Below are 23,033 nucleotides of genomic sequence, written 5' to 3' on the forward strand. Positions count from 1 at the left end.
GGATCCCTATGACTGGATTAATGAAGCTAAACTGGTATGTTTCCCCCCTTCTTCGAGTGATTGCTCACGTGCATTCCAGTTAGGTGTGTACACGCAGCGTGCACGTGCCGTCTGAAGCTTTTCCCTCAGCAGTACTCTTAGGGCCAGCAAGGGAGCCTCCTGGAGTGATGCCAACCCATGTATACCCCTTCTGGCCCCTTCACCCACTCAGTTGCTTCTTAGTGCTGTGATGGTTGTTGGAACAACCCTCAGCTTTTTACAGTGATCATTGTCTTCAGCATTGTTCTTCTCATTCTTTCAATTAATCTCCAGTTAAGTAGCTGCAAATTAAGTTAAAGACTCTTTTGTTTTCTGTTGAGTTACTCCCCAACTCGGTGCCTGTCTCAGATGCTGTAGAGCAGTGTTTCTCAAACTGTGCTCTGCGGAGCTCCGGGAGACATTTCCAGGGGCTCTGAGGTTGACTAACTGGAAACCTCTCCGGCACCTCAGAAAAATAGGAAACCTAATGGGGGCCGGTCACTGTCCAGACATGCGTCCTCCAGCTGGGCACATGGTGCTGACGAGTCTGGAGCCCGGGCCTTCCAGGTTGGGTGTATCTCCAGCACAGGGAGAGCAATCCTGTGAAGGACTTCCCTGAGCCCTCCATGCTGGAGGCCTTAGAGGCAGCGAGTGTCCTCATTGACTCCTCTCCTTCTCCTCCTCCCACCCCGACACACTCCAGGCGGCACCAGGAGAACTGGCACTGGCCCCCTTCCAGGGCATCTGAAGATCTGGTACAGGAGGTTGGAGGCCATAGAACACCCCTACTAACCCCGGCGGCACTGTTCACGGCACCTGCCACCAGGATGTCCTTTCCCTCGCTCCCGCTCCAGGACATGGCACCATATTCATCATGGCACCACCGTTTGGCACCACTACCAGTCCAGAGGGCCCTGGCACCTACCTCTGTGTGGGATGCCTGCACCGTCATGCCACCGCATCTGCTTTGGCACCACGGCAAACCGGAACCCATGGCCAGACAAGCGATAGCTTCATCGGCATCCAGGTCGGCATCCACATCGGCTCCACCTTGGTCTGCCTTGGAGTATTCGTCTGACTCCGAGGCGGAATCCACCTGGTCCTCAAGGGGTTCCTGGTCCCATTTGCAGCACCGCTCCTGCTCTCAGCACCATTCCTGGCACCACAGCCCTCCTTAACTATACCAACAACAGTGGGTACAGCCTGTTCCGGTGCCAATGTTGCAGCAAACTTGGCCCCCACAACCTCTGGGTCAGTGGCTGTTCTGGACAGCCTGGGTATACCACCAAAGCCAGGGCATAGATCCACCCAGGCCAGGTTCCATCTCCTCAGGCCCACGAGCTCCTGCTTTGGCAACACCTCTGGCCAGGTCCCCTACTTTGGGCCAGTTGTTACCTCCTGGTCAATCGTCTCCAGGCCCTGGGGGAAGCACAGCTCCGGTGAGACAACCTTCCCGCTTCCTCGTCCCTGGGCTCCTTGCATGTGGATGTCACTGTAGGAGAGGTCCAGAAGGGGTCGTCATCGTCTTCTCCGGACGAGGCCTTAGGCGATTCCGCACCACCCATTCCCTCCATGGATGCTAGGCCCCACCAGGACCTTCTCTGCTGCCTGGCCCAAAGTCTGGGGGTCCAGGTGGAGAAGGTATCCGAAGTCTCAGTCCCAACGGTAGACCTCCTACACTCTGATGCTCCCTCCAGAGTGGCTCTTCCGGTTAATAAAACTATAGCCAAAATTTCTAAGGCTTTGTGGCAAACCCCTGCATCTATCCCTCTGACTGATAAGCGAGCCAAAAGGAGGTACTTTGTTCCCCAAGAGGGCAATGATTTCTCACCCTCCCGTGGGCTCCCTGGTGGTACAAGCAATCAACCACAGGGAAAGACAAGGCCAGCCCACTGCCACCCCTAATAATAGGGAGACCAAGAAGACCCATGACCCTCTTGCCACTTCCGGACCTGATATCTCAGGACTCGGGCAGGCTCCGCCACCCAGACCTGCACTCGCTGCAGTTGACAGCATGGAAGCTCTGTGGTTGAGGACTGAGGAGCTTTAGTGCTCAAAATGGGTTCAGGAGGTCCTGCTGGTTATCAGGAAGCCCTCCACTAGGGCCACGTACCTTTGCTAAGTGGAAACGGTTCTGCATCTGTGGGTGCACCCAAGGCGGGCTACAAGCTCCATGATCCTGGATTACCTGTTGGATCTCAGGCTCCAGGACCTCTCTTCCTCCTCCATCAAGGTGGTAGCCATCTTGGCCTTCCACCCAGGGGAAGGGAGGAAAACCCTGTTTGCTAACCCGATGGTCAACAGGTTTCTGAAAGGGTTGGACAGGCTCTACCCACATGTCTGCCAGCCCATCCCTCAGTGGGACCTAAACCTGGTCCTTTCCAAACCTATGGGACCCCCGTTCAAACCGTTAGCGACGTGTTCTCTCCTATACCTCTTATAAGGTGTGTCTCCTGGTGACAGTCACATCTGCCAGGCGAGTATCTGAACTCAGGGCACTTACATCAGATCCCCCCTACACGGTGTTTTTCAAAGACCAGGGTTAGGCTCTGCCACCATCCAGGTTTTCTCTTTTCCACACCTCCTGGGATATTTTCCTGATGGTCTTTTACCCCCAAGCTGCACACATCTGGGAAAGAACAGGCTTTACACACTTTAGATGTGCGTAGGGCATTGTCTTTTTATTTAGACAGGACAAAACCATTCAGGAAGTCACTGCAACTCTTTGTGGCCATTGCTGAAAGGGTGAGGGGCCAACCCGTGTCCTCCCAGCAGATCTTCTCCTGGATAACTGCTTGCATCAAGGAGTGCTATGCCCTGGCGGGGGCACTGGCCCCACCCCTTAGAGCGCACACCACAAGAGCCGTGGCAGCCTCCACTGCTTTCATGGCACAGGTTCCCATCTTGGACATCTGCAGAGTCGCTACATGGTCCTCTGTCGGTACCTTTGCCAATTACTATGCGCTAACGCATCAAGCCAGGGAAGACACTGCCCTGGGCAGGGCAGTCCTCCACTCCTCTGTAGCATCAACATCCAGTCCTCCTCCATAGGTTCTGCTTTGGAGCCACCTAATTGGAATGCACATGAGCAGTTACTCGAAGAAAGAATGGTTACTTACCTCGTAACTGTGATTTCTTCGAGATGTGTTGCTCGTGTCCATTCCAAATCCCCACCTGCTGTCCTCTCTTCGGAGTATTTCGGTAAGAAGGAACTGAGTGGGTGAGGGGGCCAGCAGAGGGTATATATGGGCCGATATACCGGCGCCACTCCAGGGGGCTCCCTGCTGGCCCTAAAGGTACTGCTGAGGGAAAAGCTTCTGACAGCACATGCACACTGCACGTACACACCTAATTGGAATGGACATGAGCAACACATCTCGAAGAATCAGTCACAAGATAAGTAACCGTTCTTTTCTGTTTCTCGGGCAGTGGTTGGTTTCATACATGTCTTAAAAAGCGTTTTAAGTCTTGAAAACAGACTCTTCAAATTTGGATTAGTAAAACAGTGGTTCCCTAGCCCAAGATTAAAGTTTGTACCTTAAAGCTAGTTGCCAGTATCTCTGATTAAGATATAAGCTATATATATTTCAGAATTCCGGAGTCTTAATAAGAAAATACCTATGGTACTGTAATTGCTTGTGATTCCCATGCTGAATGCAAATTAGCCTTGGACATGAAGAGACTAATTGAATGTAGTAGTAACTTTCTCAATGGCCTGTGTCACCCATGAGTGATTTATGGTTATTTCTCCTTATGACAGTAGTTGATGTAAATCTAAGGCCGTGGTCACCAACAGGTCGATCGCGAGCGACTGGTCGATCTTGAGGCCTCGACCAGTCACTCGCGAGGCATCCTATCCGCCCTGCCCCCATTTCCCTCCCACCCCCCAGAAGCCGCACTACTTACCTTAAGAAAAAACAGAGGTAGTGTTGGCTGCAGAAGTCCTGCAGCTTCGCGCCACTTCCGGCAATTCCAGAAGTGCACTAGCTGCTCTACCGGCCGGGTGTACTGCGGGAGGGAGCATTGGCTCCCTGCACCGCACAGGAGGGGTGAGTCAGCCCCGCGGGAGGCGCGCAAGGGGTTTCCCGGTGTGCGCGGGGGGGAGAGGTTGGCCCCAGGACAGGCGTTCGCGCCGGGCTTCTTTGCGCAGGGGAGGATGGGTCAGCCTCCTGGGCAGGTGCGCGGCTTCCCTACGGGGGGAGGGAGGGGTTGGCCCTGGGGCAGGGGCGCGCTGGTTTCCCTGGCGGGGGGGAGAATGCTGGGAGGAGGGAGATGCAGGGGACTCCCCACTCCCCAGCGGCACCCCACTCCCAAGCCATACCCCACTCTCCTGTCCCCAGCTACAGAACTCTGTCCCTATTCCAGTCCCCACTCCCCGAACTCTGTCCCCACTGGCACTCTGTCCCCTGCTGCAGAACCTTGTCCTCTGCTCTCCCAGCACTCTGTTCCCTCTCTCCTGCCCCCAGCCGCAGTACTCTGTCCCCACAAAATGTATAATTATAAATGCTTCATTTTAGATTTAAATAGCATGAATAAAAAACAAACCATTTATTTCATAACTATAAACACGTGATTTTAATTGTATGTATCGCATAATTTAAAAATAAACTGTTTATCAGAGTGTGTAAGTAAGGGCTGGGGATAGCAAGTGATGGACAGGAGGAGAATAGAGAGGGTGGGGCTCCAAGGAAGTGGCGGGGTGGTAGATCTTCACCTGTTCTGAGATTTAAAAAGTGATCTTGGGTGTAAAAAGGTTGGAGACCACTGATCTAAGGAGAATTTGAGCACTATCTTGAGCTGCTATGAGAGAAACCTGTACCAGGTAAAATTATTGGTTCTATCTCATATAGATTGTGTTCTGTTTTTTAAATTTTTATGAACATTCATTATTGCAAAGTTCATTTTCACTGCATCTTGAATTTCCCATCTATTCAATGGCAAATTAAAATCAATATGTTTATACCTGGGATATGACAGTTACAAATGAACCAGTCACTTGGCTTTTACAATGTGTGTAGAATAATGTGGCAATACTGACGAATTGCAGCTGGTATATCTTTTGATGTTAAACCATCAGCTTTAATAGAATAAGGAAAACTTATTCCTAAAAGCTTCTGTATTTCCTTCACTATAAGGTATCTTCTCAGAACATCTACAAGCTGCTGTCTGGCTTTAAGGAAATAACACATGCCCCCTTATATTTGTGGTTTGGTATATCATAGTGGTACGTAATGCAGCCAAGAGGGACTATAGCACTCCAAATGTATATATTCAGGTCTCTTCTACACAAGTTTATTGTACAACTTTGACTGTACAGGGAAACCTCAGAGGTACAAACCCTCAGGACTGGAGGTTGTTTATAACTCCTGAAAGAGAAATGGTATTTTTTTCAATTATTAACATTCCGAAGCTTACACTGAACATTGATTTAATACAGCTTTGAAACTTTACTATGCAGAACAATGTGCTGCATTCCCTTTATTTTTTTTTTAGTAGTTTAACACCATATTTCTTTTTGTTTCAGGGCTTAAGGCGATTTAAAAAATCATGCCATTAATTGCACCATTGAACTATAATCTAATACCATTTATTTCAATATTTGAATGTTTTCTACATTTTCAAATATTCATTTAAATTACAACAGAATAAAGTATACTCACTATATTTTATTATAAATATTCACTGTAAAAAACAAAAGAATTTAAATTCCCCCATTACAAGTACTATAGTGCAATCTCTTTATCATGAAAGACGAATTTACAAACACAGAATTATGTACAAAAAAACCTGAATTCAAAAATAAAAATATGTAAAACTTTACAGCCCTTCTTGTTCAGCCAGTTCTGTACACAGAAGTTTGTTTACATTTTCAGGAGGTAATGCTGCCCACTTCTTGTTTAGAATTTCACCTGAAAGTGAGACCAGGTGTTCTCATAGTACTGTATAGCAGGTATCACAAAATATTTACATGCCAAATGCATTAGAGGTTCATCTGCCCCTTCGTGCTTCAACCACCGTTCTAGAGGACATGCATCCATGCTGATGACTAGTTCTGCTTGATAACGGACGGTCCAAAGCACTGCAGGCCAACACATGTTCCTTTTAATCTTCTGAGTTAAATCATGAGCAAGATGTTGATTTTTTTCTTTTCTGATGGTTTAGGATTTGCAGTTTCCACATGGGAGTGTTCTTTTAAGACTTCTCAAGGAATCTTCCACAATTCCTCCCTCTAAAATTTTGGAAGGCACACCAGATTCTTAGACTTTGGGTCGAGTGCTGTAGATATCTTTACAAATTTCACCTTGGTGCCCTCTTTGAATTTTGTCAAATCTGTAGTGAAAGCATTCTTAAAATGAACCTGCACTGGGTCATCATCCAAGACTGCTATAAAATGAAATGTGTGGCAGAAAGTGGGTAAAACAAAGCAGGAAATGTATAGTTCTTCCCACTTTCCCAAAGAATTCAGTCTCAATCAATAAATTTTTTAAGAGCGTCATCAGCATGGAAGCACGTCTGGTAGAATGGTAGCCAAAGCATGAAGAGGCAAAGTAAACTTTAGCATATCTGGCAGGTAAATACTAGGGATGTAAGTGACTCATCGACTATCCGTTAAGCAAAAACCCTCCCCCTTGCTATCTTTATCATAGAGACAGCAAGGGGGTGGGGCGGAAGAGAGAAAGGGGTGCTGGAGAGAGCGGGCTTAAAAGCCGGTTCCCTCCAGCTCTGTAGGAGGAAGCAGGGGTGCAGTGGCAGCCAACTTTGAAATGTACTCAGAGTCCCCTACTGGCCCCAGGCTCCATGTGGTGCTTCCGCTTTGAAATGCACAGGAGTCTCTGCTGGGGCTCTTGTACATTTCAAAGCAGAAGCACCCCCATGGAGCCCTCAGTCAGCAGCGGACTCAGTCCCCCGCTGGCCCCAGACTCCGTGCTGCACTTCCTCTTTGAAATACACAAGTGCCTCAGTAGGTTTGTATGTTTCAAAGGCAGAACATGGTAGTTCTTATCGACTAATCAAATAGCCGATGAAAATCCTGTTAACTATTCGATTAGTATTTAATCGAAATTTAACATCCCTAGTAAATTACCTTGCAATGCCAGCTACAAAAATGCCATGTGAATGCCTATTCTCATTTTCAGGTGACATTGTAAATAAGCGGGCAGCATTATTTCCCGTAAACGTAGTCAAACTTGTTTCTCTAAGTGATTGGCTGAAAAAAAAAGTTGGACTTCTTCATTGCACTTTCACAATACATTGCAGTGTAGTACTTGTGTGAAGTGAATTGAAAAATACTGTAATTTTTTACAGTGCAAATATTTGCAAAACAATGCATTTAAAATGTAGGAAACATACAAAAATACATTCCAATTGATATTTTATTTTTAATATTTTGATTAAAACTGCAATTGTGATTAATTTTGAGTTAATTGTGTGAGTTGAATAAATTAATTGACAGCCATAGGTGTTTTGGTTATTGTGATCTATGCTGCTACCTGGTTGTGTATTTCCCGTTCCAAATGACGTGTGTTTGGTTAGTTCATAACTTTGGTGTTAGTAATTCTGAAGTTCTACTGTATTAGACTCTTTAACTTATTCCTCTTGGGATGGTACATTATGATACTCCTTAATTGCATGACCACATTATCTTTGCTCTGTCTGATTAAGACACAGGATGTACAAGAGAGTCTGATTAAAGTTGCCTGGGCAACCTGACCAAGTTCTTGGTGATGCTTATCCATGTGCACATTCTGGTCTCCAAAAGGCTTTTTTAGCATGTTACAGGCAGGGCCTGACCACTTCCTTTTGGAAGAAGGATGGTATTGGAGTGAAGGACTGGAAGTTGGAACTCAGGTTCTGTTCCCAATTTCCCACCTTTGTAGGTTCCTAGCTTCAGGGCTGCCTGTTCAAACACAAGGTTCAGAAAATATGCTCAGATCCTCTAATGCTACTGAAATGCAAAAAAATGGTTTTTGTGTGTGCATGCATATAATTTCGGTGCTGAGGGGAGCAGCTTCACCATGTCCCTTCCACAGTCTCAACTCTTCAACTATTTTTTTAAATCTTGCTTTAGTAGCCTCTAGTTAACAAGCCCTGCTGTGATTCTGCTTTCAACTGCTGCCAGCAGCTCTTATCAGATTCTTCCAGTGCTACTCACCTGCAAAGCTGGGGGAAGAAAGAAGGAAGCCTCATAGTAAAATAATCTTCTCTATGATGGATTTCAAACACCTTAATCTACCAAGTATTATGTGTTACAATGGTCAGAGTTACCTGAAGGCACTATTACCACAAGACAGATCAGATAAGGCACAATTGCTAATTTTCCCTTCTTGGGCAAGGTACTTGAGAGGGCGGTGGCATTGCAACTCCAAGCTTTCTTAGAAGAAACAGACTATTTAGATCCATTTCAGTCTGGCTTTAGGCTTGGTTTTGAAACTGAAACAGCCTTGATGGCCCTGGTAGACGATTTATGCCAGGAGATAGACAAGGGGAGTACATCCCTGTTGATTCTCCTAGACCTCTCAGCAGCTTTTGATACCATTGACCATGATATCCTTCTGGGACGCCTGGCGGAGTTGGGTATTGGAGCCACTGTTTTGCAATGGTTCCGGTTCTACCTGTCAGGATGCTTTCAGAAGGTGGAGCTAGCGGGCTGCTATTCGACCCCATGGCGGTTGTGCTACGGGGTCCCACAAGGTTCCATCTTGGCCCCTATGTTGTTTAATATCTACATGAAGCTGCTGGGAGAGGTCATAAAGAGTTTTGGAGGATGGTGCCATCAATATGCAGATGATACCCAACTCTATTTCCCTGTGACATTAGAACCAGGTGTGGCAATGACTGATTTAAATCGGTGTCTGGAGGCAGTGATGGTTTGGATGAAGTCAAATAAACTGAAGTTGAACCCAGATAAGACTGAGGTCCTGTGGATCAGGAGGCCATCAGTGCGTGAATGTGGCATGGCACCTGTTCTAGACGGGGTTACTCTCCCCTGCAGCTTGGGAGCCCTCCTGTACCCTTTTTTAACATTTGAAAATCAGATTTCTTCGGTGGCCAGGAGTGCTTTTGGGCAACTTCGTTTAATCTGCCAGCTGCGACCCTTACTGAACAAACATGACTTGGCCACAGTGATCCATGCTCTTGTTACATCCCGACTGGATTACTGTAGTGCACTTTATGTAGAAATGCCTCTAAAGAGCCTTCAGAAACTTCAGCTGGTCCAGAATGCGTCTGCTCGAGTTTTAACCAACACTAATTATACGGAGCACATTATGCTAGTGCTTCGGCAGCTGCACTGGCTTCCAGTATGTTTCCGGGCACAATTTAAGATTTTAGTTATGACCTTAAATGAGTTGGGTCCAGGGTATCTGAAGGACCGTCTTCTCCCATATGAACCTGCCCGGAGATTGAGGTCAGCTGGGGAGGCTTTGCTTCGTGTTCCCCCACTGGTGGAGATAAGATTGACATCTATGCGGAACAGGGCATTCTCAGCTTTTGTTCTCAGGCTGTGGAATTCTCTTCCTCGGGATATTCATATGGCACCAACGCTAGCGTTGTACTGGGGTCAGGCTAAAGCCACCCTCTTTACTCATGCTTTTATTAATGTTTGAGAATGTATGTGCGTGTTCCTCCCCTCTATATGTTTTTAGCTGGTTATGCCCCTCTGAGGTCTCCTATTTTAAATTTGTATATATATTTGTATTTTTTGTTTGTTCTTGTAAGCCACCTTGAATATGTTAAATAGAAAGGCGGGGTAAAAATATTTAAATAAATAAATAAATAAAATCAATAATGAGCTGGCCTATATACATTCCTGATGTAAGAATCTGTGGATGAGTAGAGATAGAAGGACCTGCTTTGGTTCTGAGTTTTCTTGTGTTGACTACTCTGCCTTTTTTATTGTTTCCATTTGGTGGGAGGAACATGAAGGTCCATAAAGGAGTTTGCAGTCTTGTTGAATTTGAAAGGTTCATTCTGTCTGGATTTAGGACCACAAACTCAGGAAGTTATTAGGTCCCGCTAGTTAAGTATCCTATCTCAGATGCTGTAGAGCAGTGTTTCTCAAACTGTGCTCTGTGGAACCCCAAGGGCTCCGCGAGGTTGACAAATTGGAAACATCGATAGGTACAACACGTACAATCAGTGGACCGCTAGGGCTCCACATAAATTTTTACTCATGTAAAGGGCTCCGGAGCCCAAAAAGTTTGAGAACCACTGCTGTAGAGGAAGGCAGATTTGCAGTAAGCATTATGTGTGATAATCTGCCCTTCCCATATTAGCTCTGATTGGTTTAAATCAAGAAGCATGAAGTTTAATATCCCTCACAACACTTCTTCACCTTAGTTACAACAGTGCTGGATCGTCTTATCGAGGTCTCCTTTTTGAATCTGGATAATTCTGGGCTTTAGTGATTTATTGGATCGATATGGCCTACTACAGTCTAATGTCCCTTCTAAATTCGTGGCATCACTGGAATTCTCGACAGAATCTAACTTCCTGTCCTGAAATTGGGACATAGCAGCTCCATGTACTTGACGTTTTGTGGTGTGAACTCTGTTTGGAAATGATTTTAACGTCTTCTGAAATTCATGATTTTGCATCTGAGACTTCAAAATACAGCGGTATCCTTAGCGGCTGTGCTACGCTTTGCTGCATCTGCTGCTGACCTCCAGAGATGATTTTCCTGATACTTGATTGGTCGCATCTTTGCGCCTTGCCTCTGCACACCTCCTGCCGGGCTCTGGTGCTAGGTTTCGGTTTCCTTTCTGTGGCTCCGCTAAGTTTCCTTTCTCCTCCCAAACCGGCGGCTCTCACTTTTCCTCCGCCGTCTGAGTCAGCTGATTTTCAGTCAGTCTGCGCCGGGGAAGAGCTGTGAGCATGCGTCGGGGGGGAGTTGGTCTTCCCTGTCCGCCTGTGTCTCGCTGCTGAAGTGGAGCGCAGGGGCCAGCAGTTGTTTTCTCTCCGCTGCAAGCGAGGAGCCAGTGCAAGGGGGACACAGGGCACCTGGGAACTAGTTGCGCCAGCGCTGATCCACACGCTGGAGCGCAGATGACTGCGGAGCAGAAAGCCAACCTGCAGTGCTACAGGCAGTACATTGAGAAGACGCTGAATCCTGCCTATGTGGTGGGCAACATGAAGGAATGGCTCCCCGACGGTGAGATGCTGGCTGGGCTTGCACTGGGGGCCGGGAGGGGGGCTGCTCTGGCCAGGATACCCCTCGCCCTCCATCTCCCCCTCTCACGAATGTTCCCTTCCTGGTTTGCCACGTAGTGGGAGTTTTTTGTTGTCTCTTCTCCCTGCTCATTACTTGTTTGCCCCTCTTGCCCATTCCTCTTTAATTACATCCCATGCAATCAAGCTATTGCTATTGAATGTTGGCTTAAAAATAGATTGGGGGCCAGAATACAGCAAGAGTCAGCAGGGCCCCTTTAACCTGTAAAGGCAACTGTATCCTGCGACTCACTGCTCCTAACCATAGAATCATAGAATCATAGGACTGGAAGGGACCTCGAGAGGTCATCGAGTCCAGCCCCCCGCCCTCAAGGCAGGACCAAGCTCCGTCTACACCATCCCTGACAGATGTCTATCTAACCTGTTCTTAAATATCTCCAGAGAGGGAGATTCCACCACCTCCCTTGGCAATTTATTCCAATATTTGACCACCCTGACAGTTAGGAATTTTTTCCTAATGTCCAATCTAAACCTCCCCTGCTGCACTTTAAGCCCATTACTCCTTGTCCTGACCTCAGTAACCAAGAGGAACAAATTTTCTCCTTCCTCCTTCCTCTGAATTACAAAATAATTTTAGTTTTCCTCAGCACCCATTGCTGAGGTTAATAGGAGCTTTGACATGGACTCAGGGTCAGGGCTTTAATTCTGTGCAGTACTGTCCTTAGGTCTAGGATTTAAATGGAGAAAGCAGGCAGGAGGTGGAAAAAAATACTATTTCCCTTGTTAAATGGCTGGTAGCTTAATGCATATAGTCAGTGGAATGAAAGGAAGAGGCAGTTTCCACTGTGAAAATGTTGAACCGTGTAGGTATATGATGTACTTGTGCTGTGCTGAGTCTTTTTATATTTAGTTGCTTTGATGCTTTGTCTGTACCTGGCATTATATGTCTGGGGAAATGAACAGTCATTGCTGCCGGATGTATGAGTTGTGTCCTCTTTGAAGTGCTAGCTTTCCTGCTCTTGGGACAGGGACTACCTTTGTGTTCTCTGTTTATACAGCTCCTAGCACAAAGGGTCCGTTACTTGTGCTCCAGTGTGCTACTGCAATGCAAATAGATGACAATGGAAGATCCATGCATTAAGGCAGGGGTGGGCAATAATTTTAAAATTTTTTGAAATGGCCCCTGGCCACACGTTAAGGGGTGGGTCCAGGATGCTTCCAGGCTTCCCCACCCCCAGACCATGATTGGTCTGGGGTGTGGGAACGCCTTTGCCTCCCTTCCCACTAAGCACCCATGCCTCTGGAGGTGGGAGGAGACTTCCCATGCTCTCCCACCCCAGCCCAATCAGGGCCTGGGGACATGGGAGCACATAAAGCCTCCTCCTGCTCTGCCAGCAGTGTGTGGCACTTGTGCTCCTCACAGGGTGGAGGAAACTTTGGCCTGGGGGGCTAGAGGAGCCTGCAATCAGGGCTTGGGGGCGGGGGAGCGGCAGGGCCTCTGCTGGCTAGATCAACCCACTTGGCAGGCCACATCCAGCCCTTGGAAGCCCTTTTGCTCACCCCTGCAGAAAGGGCTACTGCCTCTATTAGCCGCGGCACACAGCCCTCGGTGGAGGATGGCTGTGAATGAGTTATTATGGTACTCCTCTCAAAACACAGCTTTGGATTAATTGGAAAGCTTGAGTCTAATGGCGTGAAATATGGTAGAATCATAGGACTGGAAGGGACCTCGAGAGGTCATTGAGTCCAGCCCCCCCACCCTCAAGGCAGGACCAAGCTCCATCTACACCATCCCTGACAGATGTCTATCTAACCTGTTCTTAAACATCTCCAGAGAGGGAGATTCCACCACCTCCTTTGGCAATTTATTCCAATATTTGACCACCCGGACAGTTAGGAATTTTTTCCTAATGTCCAATCTAAACCTCCCCTGCTGCACTTTAAGCCCATTGCTTCTTGTCCTGTCCTCAGAAACCAAGAGGAACAAATTTTCTCCTTCCTCCTTGTGACACCCTTTTAGATATTTGAAAACCGCTATCATGTCCCCCCTTAATCTTCTTTTTTCCAAACTAAACAAGCCCAGTTCATGAAGCCTGGCTTCATAGGTCATGTTCTCTAAACCTTTAATCATTCTTGTCGCTCTTCTCTGTACCCTTTCCAATTTCTCCACATCTTTCTTGAAATGTGGCGCCCAGAACTGGACACAGTACTCCAGCTGAGGCCTAACTAGTGCAGAGTAGAGCGGCAGAATGACTTCACGAGTTTTGCTTACAACACACCTGTTGATAAACCTAGAATCATATTTGCTTTTTTTGCAACAGCATCACACTGCTGACTCATATTCAACTTGTGGTCCACTATGACCCCTAGATCCCTTTCCGCCATGCTCCTTCCTAGACAGTCGCTTCCCATCTTGTATGTATGGAACTGATTGTTCCTTCCTAAGTGGAGCACTTTGCATTTCTCTTTATTAAACCTCATCCTGTTTACCTCTGACCATTTTTCTAACTTGCTAAGGTCATTTTGAATTATGTCCCTATCCTCCAAAGAAGTTGCAACCCCACCCAGTTTGGTATCATCTGCAAACTTAATAAGTGTACTCTCTATCCCAATATCTACATCATTGATGAAGATATTGAACAGTACGGGTCCCAAAACAGACCCTTGCGGAACTCCACTTGGTATCTATCCCTTTCCAGCAGGATTTAGCACCGTTAACAACAACTCTCTGACTACGGTTATCCAGCCAATTATGCACCCACCGTATCGTGGCCCTATCTAAGTTATATTTGCCAAGTTTATCAATAAGAATATCATGCGAGACCGTATCAAATGCCTTACTAAAGTCTAGGTATATGACATCCATCGCTTCTCCCTTATCCACAAGGCTCGTTATCCTATCAAAGAAAGCTATCAGATTAGTTTGTCATGACTTGTTCTTCACAAACCCATGCTGGCTATTCCCTATCACTTTATTACCTTCCAAGTGTTTGCATATGATTTCCTTAATTACCTGCTCCATTATCTTCCCTGGGACAGACGTTAAACTGACCGGTCTGTAGTTTCCTGGGTTGTTCTTAGTCCCCTTTTTATAGATGGGCACAATATTTGCCCTTTTCCAGTCTTCTGGAATCTCCCCTGTCTGCCATGATTTTTCAAAGATCATAGCTAAAGGCTCAGATACCTCCTCTATCAGCTCCTTGAGTATCCTGGGATGCATTTCATCAGGACCTGGTGACTTGCTGACATCTAACTTTCCTAAGTGATTTTTAACTTGTTCTTTGTGTATCCTATCTTCTAAACTTACCCTCTCTCTGCTTGTATTCACTACGTTAGGCACACCTCCAGACTCCTCGGTAGGCACCTTAGAAATCATGTGAATGCATGGCTTGCACTTCAGACCTGACAAACTCACTACATGGAACACATGTATTTAGCTGTAAAGAGTAACAAGTAAGGTAGTCAGAGAAAGCTCCTAATTTGCAAAATACATGGTCTTTGAGATGTATAGTCAGCTAGTATTTAAGGAATAATATATGTATATCGAAAGTATGCTTTATGGACACGGAGTAGAAAATAGCCATGATGTGTGTTGGTGGTGTCCTGTTAACACGAGATGAATTGTCACCCTTCACTTTTTAGCTGGCAGGGCAAGGCTTGGTTGTTTAGCCTTGTGCAATAATAAGGCCTGGTCAACACTAGAAAATTATGTTGGCATAAAGATGTCACTCAGGATTGTGAAACTCCACACCCCTGAGTGTTGTAGTGTAGTGGATCTAAATCACTGCATGAACAGCATTAGGTCAGTGGGACGGTTCTTCCATCCACTTAGCTACAGCCTCTCAGGAAAACCTGCCTCGTGACACTGTCTGCCCCACATGACCTTCCAAACCCTTCCCAGAGCCCCCTGCAGCCAGTTGCACAGTAGGATAGCTACCACGATGCACTACCTTTGCAAGACCTGTTAACGTGGGTGCAGCCCACCATCACAAAGAGCACAGTGTTGACAGCAGTTTAATTCCTGCGCTTTAATGAGAGAGGTATAACTTGCTGTGCAGAAACTTGCCAGTGTAGACATACCCTTTGATTGGGAAACAGTCAGAGGCAAATGCAAACAATTGAAACCAATAAAAGGTAGACAGGCAACATTACAACAAAACAGGGATTCACCCTCTGTGAAAAGAAAGAAAAGCTATTACAGTACAGTGAAGGGAGATGCACTCTGGGTCCGTTTACCAAGGAAAAACTTGAGTGGAGCACAAAGGTGACTTCATGAAAGTTTGGAGCCTGGTTTTTGAGAAGCCAGCTGGTTTTGCAACAGACTGAATTGTGGAAGATATTGGGGTGTAGGGGTATTTATCAGATGGGAAAGATGCTAATGATAAGGGTAAACTCATATTAAAATTTTATTATTTTTTTCTATCATCATAACCCAAGAAACCTTTACTCGTGTTACATAGGGTAGCCCGATGGTTTCAACAAAAATACCAGACACACTTGATATTGCATCACAATCTACATTACATCTTATTTAGAAAATACTGGACATTTATATTTTCTCATTCATATTTTCTCAGTTTGTTTCCTGAACAGAGAGCTCAAATACTGGAATGTCCAATTCAAAAGCGGACACCTGGCAACCCTACTCATGTAATACAACAAGTATAAATTTAAGTACTTAAGAGCCGTATCTCTTGTAGAAGCAGCAGTTTAAATTGAAAATTTACAGTTCAATGTGCCTTGGGGACAGATAATCTGGGATTTCTAGGAATAGACCATGTCAGGGGCTGGATATCATAGGGAAATGATTCAAAGAGTCTCGGGGATTGGGGTGAATTTATTTATCTATAACCAGCACGATGAAAAGAAGAGTGGGCGTTGGAAGGCTGGTGGTAATGGGGAGCTGACACCATTACCTCAAGACAGACTCCCTCTTGCTGGAAGCAGGGGGGTAACAATGACTGTCTTGGATTCCCCAAGAGCCGTGAGACTGGAGATCAAATTGTCTTGTCAGCTTTCTTAATTTCAGCCAAGAATTTGCAGTCTAAATTTGAGTTTAAGATGAGGATCTGTAGAGATTGTTTCCCACTCATAAAGGAGTCTATGCTTCCTCTCCTTGTCTCTGGAAGTGCAGTGTAAACATGCCCAGTAAATATTTTAGAGCCTACAGCACTGTGTACCAGTTGCAGTCCCTGCTGCTGTCTTCCTGCCAGAACTACAATTTTAACACATTCCCATCTAATTTCATTCTAGATGTCAGCGAGAGAATTCAGATCGAGCAGAAGGGGCTTACCGCTGCTGCACAATTCTTTGTTGACTCCTTACTGCAGCTTGAATCAGAAGGATGGTTTCGTGGATTTCTAGATGCACTGCATGAAGCAGGTTTGTTTTCCCTTGGAAAGCTGAAAAGGTTGATTTTTTTCCTCTCGCCTCTCTCCCGCTGCTGCTTTTTCATTTTGTGTGTGAATTTGCTGACCTGGCAAATGAATTCCTGTTAGTTCTTTAGTTCAAGTTGTAGCAGTGCAAGCTTCTCCACTAATGTGTTTCTACTTTAAGCAGAATGGGCAAGTTAGGCTAAAGGATTAAGAGCCGTGATTAAACTGGGCTGGCTCATGGCAGCTTGGTATGAGGGGTGTGTGTGTGTGTGCGTGCGTGTGCGTGCGTGCACCCTCTTGTGTCCCAAAATCTTAGCTTTCATTAACTTAGTCAGCTAGCAAAACAAAACAAAATGCAGACAAACATTGGGTTTCAAAGAAAACATGCAAATTGTGAACCATTTAACTGATGCAGTGAGGTCTCCAGACAGCCTAAGATAGTAACTCTGACAGCTGTGATTTGTTGGAAGCCTACTTGCTGACAATTAAAAGCTAACATTTTTAACTGTGCAGCTCAAAGCAAGAAGTAATATTATGAGGACATGGGCAATTTGATTTGGACTTGATTTTTCAGGCCGTTTTCAAGTATTTGAAGTAGGAAAAATCAATCTTTATACTTGTGAACTGAGGAAATTCATCCAGGATTCAGACACATAATGAACAGGGACCTGAAGATGCCATCATTAGTCCTTTTTCAAAGTAAACACAATGCTTCAATGGTGAGGTGCAGAGTATATAGACATTTCACTTCTCCCTTTGATGGACTTATTATAAGGCGTAATGTTATTTTTAAAAACATAAACTAACAATTTAAATGTCACACACTTCATTTATCAGCATTGTATTTTATTTGCCTAGCACTGAAGTGTATACAATGCTATGTAATGGCTGAGTTTGTACCAGATAAATAATGGGTCCATGCCTTGAGGATTGTGTTCAGATTGTTCCTAAATGCTGTGACCTAACCAACAGCTTGTGTGTGTGTGTGTGTGTGTGCGCGCGCGCGCGCACCAGGGGTTTGCTTAGCAAGTAGTATTTAAAACCCTCTGATCTGACAAAGGAGAGCTCCTCTGATCTTAATGGCATGTAACTCTTGATTAATTGATAAAATACAATGCAATTGTCCTGTTTGATTTAAATTCAGTGTGTTGCCTGGTCCCCCTGAAAAAAATCCTGTGTGCTTCTTTTAAGCACAGCAATATCACCTAGAATGTAATTAAGCTGGCATGAATCTAGTTCAGGTATTTGCATAGGCTACTAAGCTGTTTTATCTACATTTACTGGGAGATTTTGGTGCTGTGGGGATCGATCTCCTGGGGGTTGATTTAGCGGGTCTAGCAAAGACCTGCTAAATCAACTGCTGATTGAACTCTTGTTGACTCCGGTACTTTCATCAACCCCTCTATCCTTTCCCCCCCACGCAGTGGAGATGCTGTGGGAATTCGATCTAAGAGATACATCGACTCCAGCAATGCTATTCACGTAGCTGGAGTTGTGTACCTTAGTTAGACATTGCCCGCTAGTGTAGACTTGTCCTAAGAATGAACTGCCAAAAACTAAGTATATCCTTCATGACTTCTGTATGATATATACAGGTGACTATAGTGCACTTTGACTTTTGCTGGAGGACTCTTTCATACACGTTAGAGATTGAAAAGGCCCCAGTGGTTCCCAAACTTTTTGGCATCACGCCCCCTTTTTTGATTTTTGAGAAACCCTCATTGCTTCCCCCTCCCCAAAATAGCAGCAAAACTTGAGTAAACAAAACAAAAAAAGGAACTGACTGGGGCTGAGAAACAAAAATAGCAGGAAAACCTGGGGGGGAGGGGCCTGGGTTGCCTCATGCCCCCCCCTTGAATTTCTTCACGCCCCCCAATTTGGGAACCCATGCACTAGATGATCTAAATGCGTTGTTACCTGTGTTGTGTATGTAAACATTCTGATTTAAGCAGTTGCAGGCAATGAGGCTTCTACCCTTTCCCTTGGGAGACTATTCCATAGCCCATCTGTACAAAGTATTAAAAATCTTATGTTGCCGTTGTACAAATCAGTGGTACACCATTACTTGTAACAATGTGTTTGGATCTTGTCAATCCATTTTAAGAGAGTGATAGTTTCTGGGCCACTTTTATTTCTGCTCTAAGTGATTTGAGACCAAGGGAGACTTCCATAAGAGGAGAGACTGGAAAGACAGGAGATGTTTAGGCTCAAGAAGAGGTGAGTAGAGGATGTAGCCAAGGTTCACACATCCATGCTTTGTAATGGGGACTTGAAGTTTGGCAGGGGATCTGGCTTGTGCCAGCAGTTGGCCTTTGGCTGTTCCCAGAAAAAAGCTCCCAAATTTGGACACAGCCTCAGAAAAATGGATTTGCACATGTTCAGTTGTTATAATTTGACAGCCCAGTTCTCTGAACATTCAGTCTGTGCTAAGCATGTTTTCTCTGACTGGTCTCTGTGACCATAGCCCATGCAGCAGTTGAGCATGGTTTATCCCAGAGGGACACAGACTGAAGACTTTCCCCACAACTACCCCTCCTTTACCCCCAGGATCAGTTGCAGCACTGAGCTCCAGAACCAGTGGTGCTGGTCCACTGGCAATTGGAGGGGGAAAAGAGAGCAGCTTGATGTGAATGGAGAGAAGTGAGAAATGGTGGCAGGGAGAGAGAAGAGATACGGGGAGGGCACAAGATGGGGAAGCAGATAGGAACAGGGAGGAGAGAGGGGTGATAACAGAAGCTGAATGGGAGAGGGACCACGAGCCAGGGGTGAGAGAGGATAGGAGATGGGAGAGCATCCTGAGATCCAAATGAGGCCTAGTCCTGTGGAAAAACATTCCCTTTGTATCATAATGCATAGGTAGAAGGCAGCCGAGTTAAGGTTTCACAGGCATAATTAAGTTTGGAATTTCCTAACTTGTCTTTATTGACTTAGCAGCCTTAACCTCTTTAATATAGGGAACCTTTTCTGGTTTGTTTTTGTTTGCTTTTTATGTAAAGCAAAAAGGAGCAGTAAAGGGAATCCAGTTTCCTTTTCAAAATGTGTTTGCAGTTTACGCAGTGGCTCTTAGCCAGTCATGGGCCAAAATAAGCATTGTTTCTCCACTGTTGACAAGAGCATCTTGTTCAGTCTCTACATACCTGTTTTAATTAAAAGCGGAGTTTGCTGGTGTAATTTCCCCAACCCCCTTTTGTTTTTAAGGTTACACTGGTCTGAGAGAAGCAATCGAAAACTGGGATTTCCAAAAACTTGAAAACCTGGAGATTCATCGACAGTTGCTGAAACGTATAGAAGCTACATTGAGAAAAATTGATACAGACCAGATAATTCCTCTTGTATACACTTGTCTTATAGACAGAGAATGTCAAGAGATTAAGCAGGTATCCCTTAAATCAAAACTGCAACTTGATTTGCAGAGTTTACAGTTCTGTGATAATTGTGTAGTCTTGACTGGGGCTTCAGCTATGTCAGTATGATATAGAAACTAGGGAGGTTCAAACGATTAAAGAAAGGAACCATGATTAATTGTGAAATTAAAAAAATGATTAATTGCTGTTTTAATCGCACCATTAAACAATAGAGTAACTTTTACTTAAACTATTGATTTCAATTACAAAATGTACAGCGCTCAGTTTATATTATTTTTATAACATATTTGCACTGTAAAAGGATCAGAAGAAACAGTATTTTTCAGTTCACCTCACACACAAGTACTGTAATGCAGGCAAAGTTCCTTGCTGCTTTGAAGCTAATCTGTTTCTGTGGCATACACCCATATCTAGTTGCGGTCATTAGCATAAGGCAATTAACCATTCAGACAGTTCACAGGTACTTTTACAATATGGAGACACACATTTCAAAGAGACATGATCACATGAACAGAGTAATGTTATACTAAAAGTACTATCTAAATTGTAATATCCCCTTTTGATATCTGAATCAATAGAATACAGTAATAAAACTTTATACACCGGAACAAAAGTTTAGCATCTACAAGCTACGTATATCACATTGTTAAACTTCTAGCAAAGATACAGGTAAACATAGATCAATACAATTAGAATCAACTTCTTGAGTCTCTAGCAGTATAGGCCTACATTTCAAGGACTCTAGTCTATTAAACAAGAGTTTGCTAACTATTTATAGGGAATGGCCCGGTTTACCATGTCAGTGCTTTTCTAGAAAAACTTAAACAATGAATAGTCTAGCAGCACCTTAAAGACTAACAAAACATGTAGACGGTATCATGAGCTTTCATGGGCATAACCCACTTCTTTAGAGGAATGGAGTTATTAAAGGTCCAGTTTCAAAATAAATCGGGGATAGGGAGGGAGAAGAGTAAAAGGGGGGGGGGGGGAAATAGACTATTATATTCTTAAGGATTGTTTTCAGGTCAGACGGCCTGCTGGTTGTTTAACCTTTGCTTGCTCGGTGTCACATCCATAAAGGCTTTTAAAAAAGCAAAATGAAGGTTCTAATCTGAAGCTTTTAAATCCAAATCATCTAATGAAGTGAGTTTTGCCCACAAAACTATATACTTCTGTTACTCTCTGAGGCAAGTCGACACAGCAGGGCAAAACTCGAATTAAGCCACGCAATTTCAGCTACGTCAATTGTGTAGCTGAAGTTGAAATAGCTTAATTCGGCTTTTGGCACTGTCTGTGTAGCAAGAAGTTGAAGGAAGAGCACTCCTTTAACTTCCCTTACTCCTCGTGAAACAAGGGGTACAGGAGTCAGAGTAAGAAGTCGACATTATTTTGAAATAATGGCTTGCTGTGTAGAATAACGTTAGTTATTCTGAAATAACGCTTCTGTTTAAATGTAGCCACGGGACTGCTTGTTGTTTTTTAAAGCCAACAATTAGATTCTTTTCTTACTGAGAGGGTTAAAGATAGGTGCTAGATTTTTACCTCTTTTGGCATGTTGCCATCAATTAGTAAGCAGCAATGCTGTTGTTTATCTGTGGTTAAAGCATCAGTATGCTTGATGCATTACAAGGCAGCTAAATTAGATGGTCTCCATCCCTGATTTTACTGGCTTCCAGACAAGAGGAACTTCCTAAGCTATTGCATTGTTTTAAATCTGAATAAAATATTGTATTATTATTATTTATTTTGTATGTTTTGAAAGATACTCCAATTCAGTTAACTTAAAATCTTTTACCTGGGTTTATAATATTTCATATTTTTAAGAGACATTTCATCACATGATTCCAAAACATTTTACAAAGATCGATAAGCAGGGCTTGACAAACGGTGGCGAAAGCTGCTCGCCAGTCCCGCGCTGCGCATGTGCAAGAGCCACATTGCGTATGCGCATGCCGCCGGTAAACAGGGTGCGCGGCTGAAATCTACTGGCCATGGGCGAGTAGATTCTATAGTTTGTCGAGCCCCGTCGATAAGCATTAGTAACCCCTCTTTACAAATTGTGGAACCTAGGAACAGAGACCTATCATAGACTTTCATCCTTCCAAAATTGAAACGCATACATAACTCTGTGGTTGCGAGTAGTTCAATTGAGTTCAGTGAGGTTCCTTGTGAATGTAAAGCCATGCACATACTCAATTGTTTACAAGATCGGAACCATTGTGTGCTATGCAGAACATTACAGAGTTTTGTCCTGTGAAGGCTCAACAATATCTTTCTTTTGAATGATACATTTTGATATTTTGGAAGTAGTTACAAACTTTGTTTGTACTTTATGCAGGTTAAAGAACATAAAGGCCCCATGGCTGGTGCAGTAAAGCTCATAGAATGCCTTTGTAGGTCAGACAAGGAAAATTGGCCCAAAACCTTTCATCTAGCTCTAGACCGTGCAGGATATGACGAAGCAAGCAAACTGTGGAATATGAAAGAAGGTAATACGCAAATTCTTATCATAGTCTGTTGTTAAGTTTCTGCTGTTTTACCTGACAGAGGGGTAGCTGTGTTAGTCTGTAGCTAAAAAAAAAAACTTTTAAAAACAACAATGGTCCTGTAGCACCTTAAAGAATAGCTATATATTTTTTGGTTAGTCTCTAAGGTGCTACAAGATCATTGTTTAAGTTTTTTCAGACTTGAATCATCTTCAGTAAAATGTGATTACTTTAAAAGGACACTATCAGCTGGATTTCTTTATTTTTATATGGCTCAGTTTAAAAAAATGTGTGTTTTGGTAATAAAAATCCCTGAAATATAGAACATTTAAAAGGGTTTTTTCTTGCTCCATAATAGGTTCTTTTTAGCAAAGGAGAAATTAACTATATAATGTAAATGAACAAATTGACTCTGCTCAAAGTGAACAACCCGGAAACATTTGTCCCACTCTCCATGCCCTCAAGTACATTCATCTATCATGATCTCATGTGGTGTTTGTAATTGAAGGGGGACAACAATTTCAGACACAAATGTGATTTGTCAAGTTGATGGTGCCTCTTATAGAAACTGATAAACCTTCCTTTGCTGTTCCTCTTGGAAAGTGATCTGTATAGGTTTCCAC

The 23,033-nt window shown here is 44.4% G+C and overlaps 1 protein-coding gene across 1 annotated transcript in view; it reads left to right on the forward strand.

Moving 5' to 3' along the window:
* Positions 1–10,887: 10,887 nt before the first annotated feature.
* Positions 10,888–23,033, forward strand: part of RIGI (RNA sensor RIG-I) — a 37,834-nt gene continuing 25,688 nt past the window's right edge. The window contains exons 1-4 of the mRNA XM_006123090.5: positions 10,888–11,167; positions 16,438–16,566; positions 19,758–19,936; positions 22,263–22,413. Coding sequence (XP_006123152.3) covers positions 11,062–11,167; positions 16,438–16,566; positions 19,758–19,936; positions 22,263–22,413 — 565 coding nt within the window. The 5' untranslated portion in view covers positions 10,888–11,061. The remainder of the gene's footprint in view (positions 11,168–16,437; positions 16,567–19,757; positions 19,937–22,262; positions 22,414–23,033) is intronic.

This window comes from Pelodiscus sinensis, chromosome 6, assembly GCF_052426305.1.
Source record: "Pelodiscus sinensis isolate ZL-2025 chromosome 6, ASM5242630v1, whole genome shotgun sequence".
In the NCBI taxonomy this organism is placed as follows: domain Eukaryota; kingdom Metazoa; phylum Chordata; order Testudines; family Trionychidae; genus Pelodiscus; species Pelodiscus sinensis.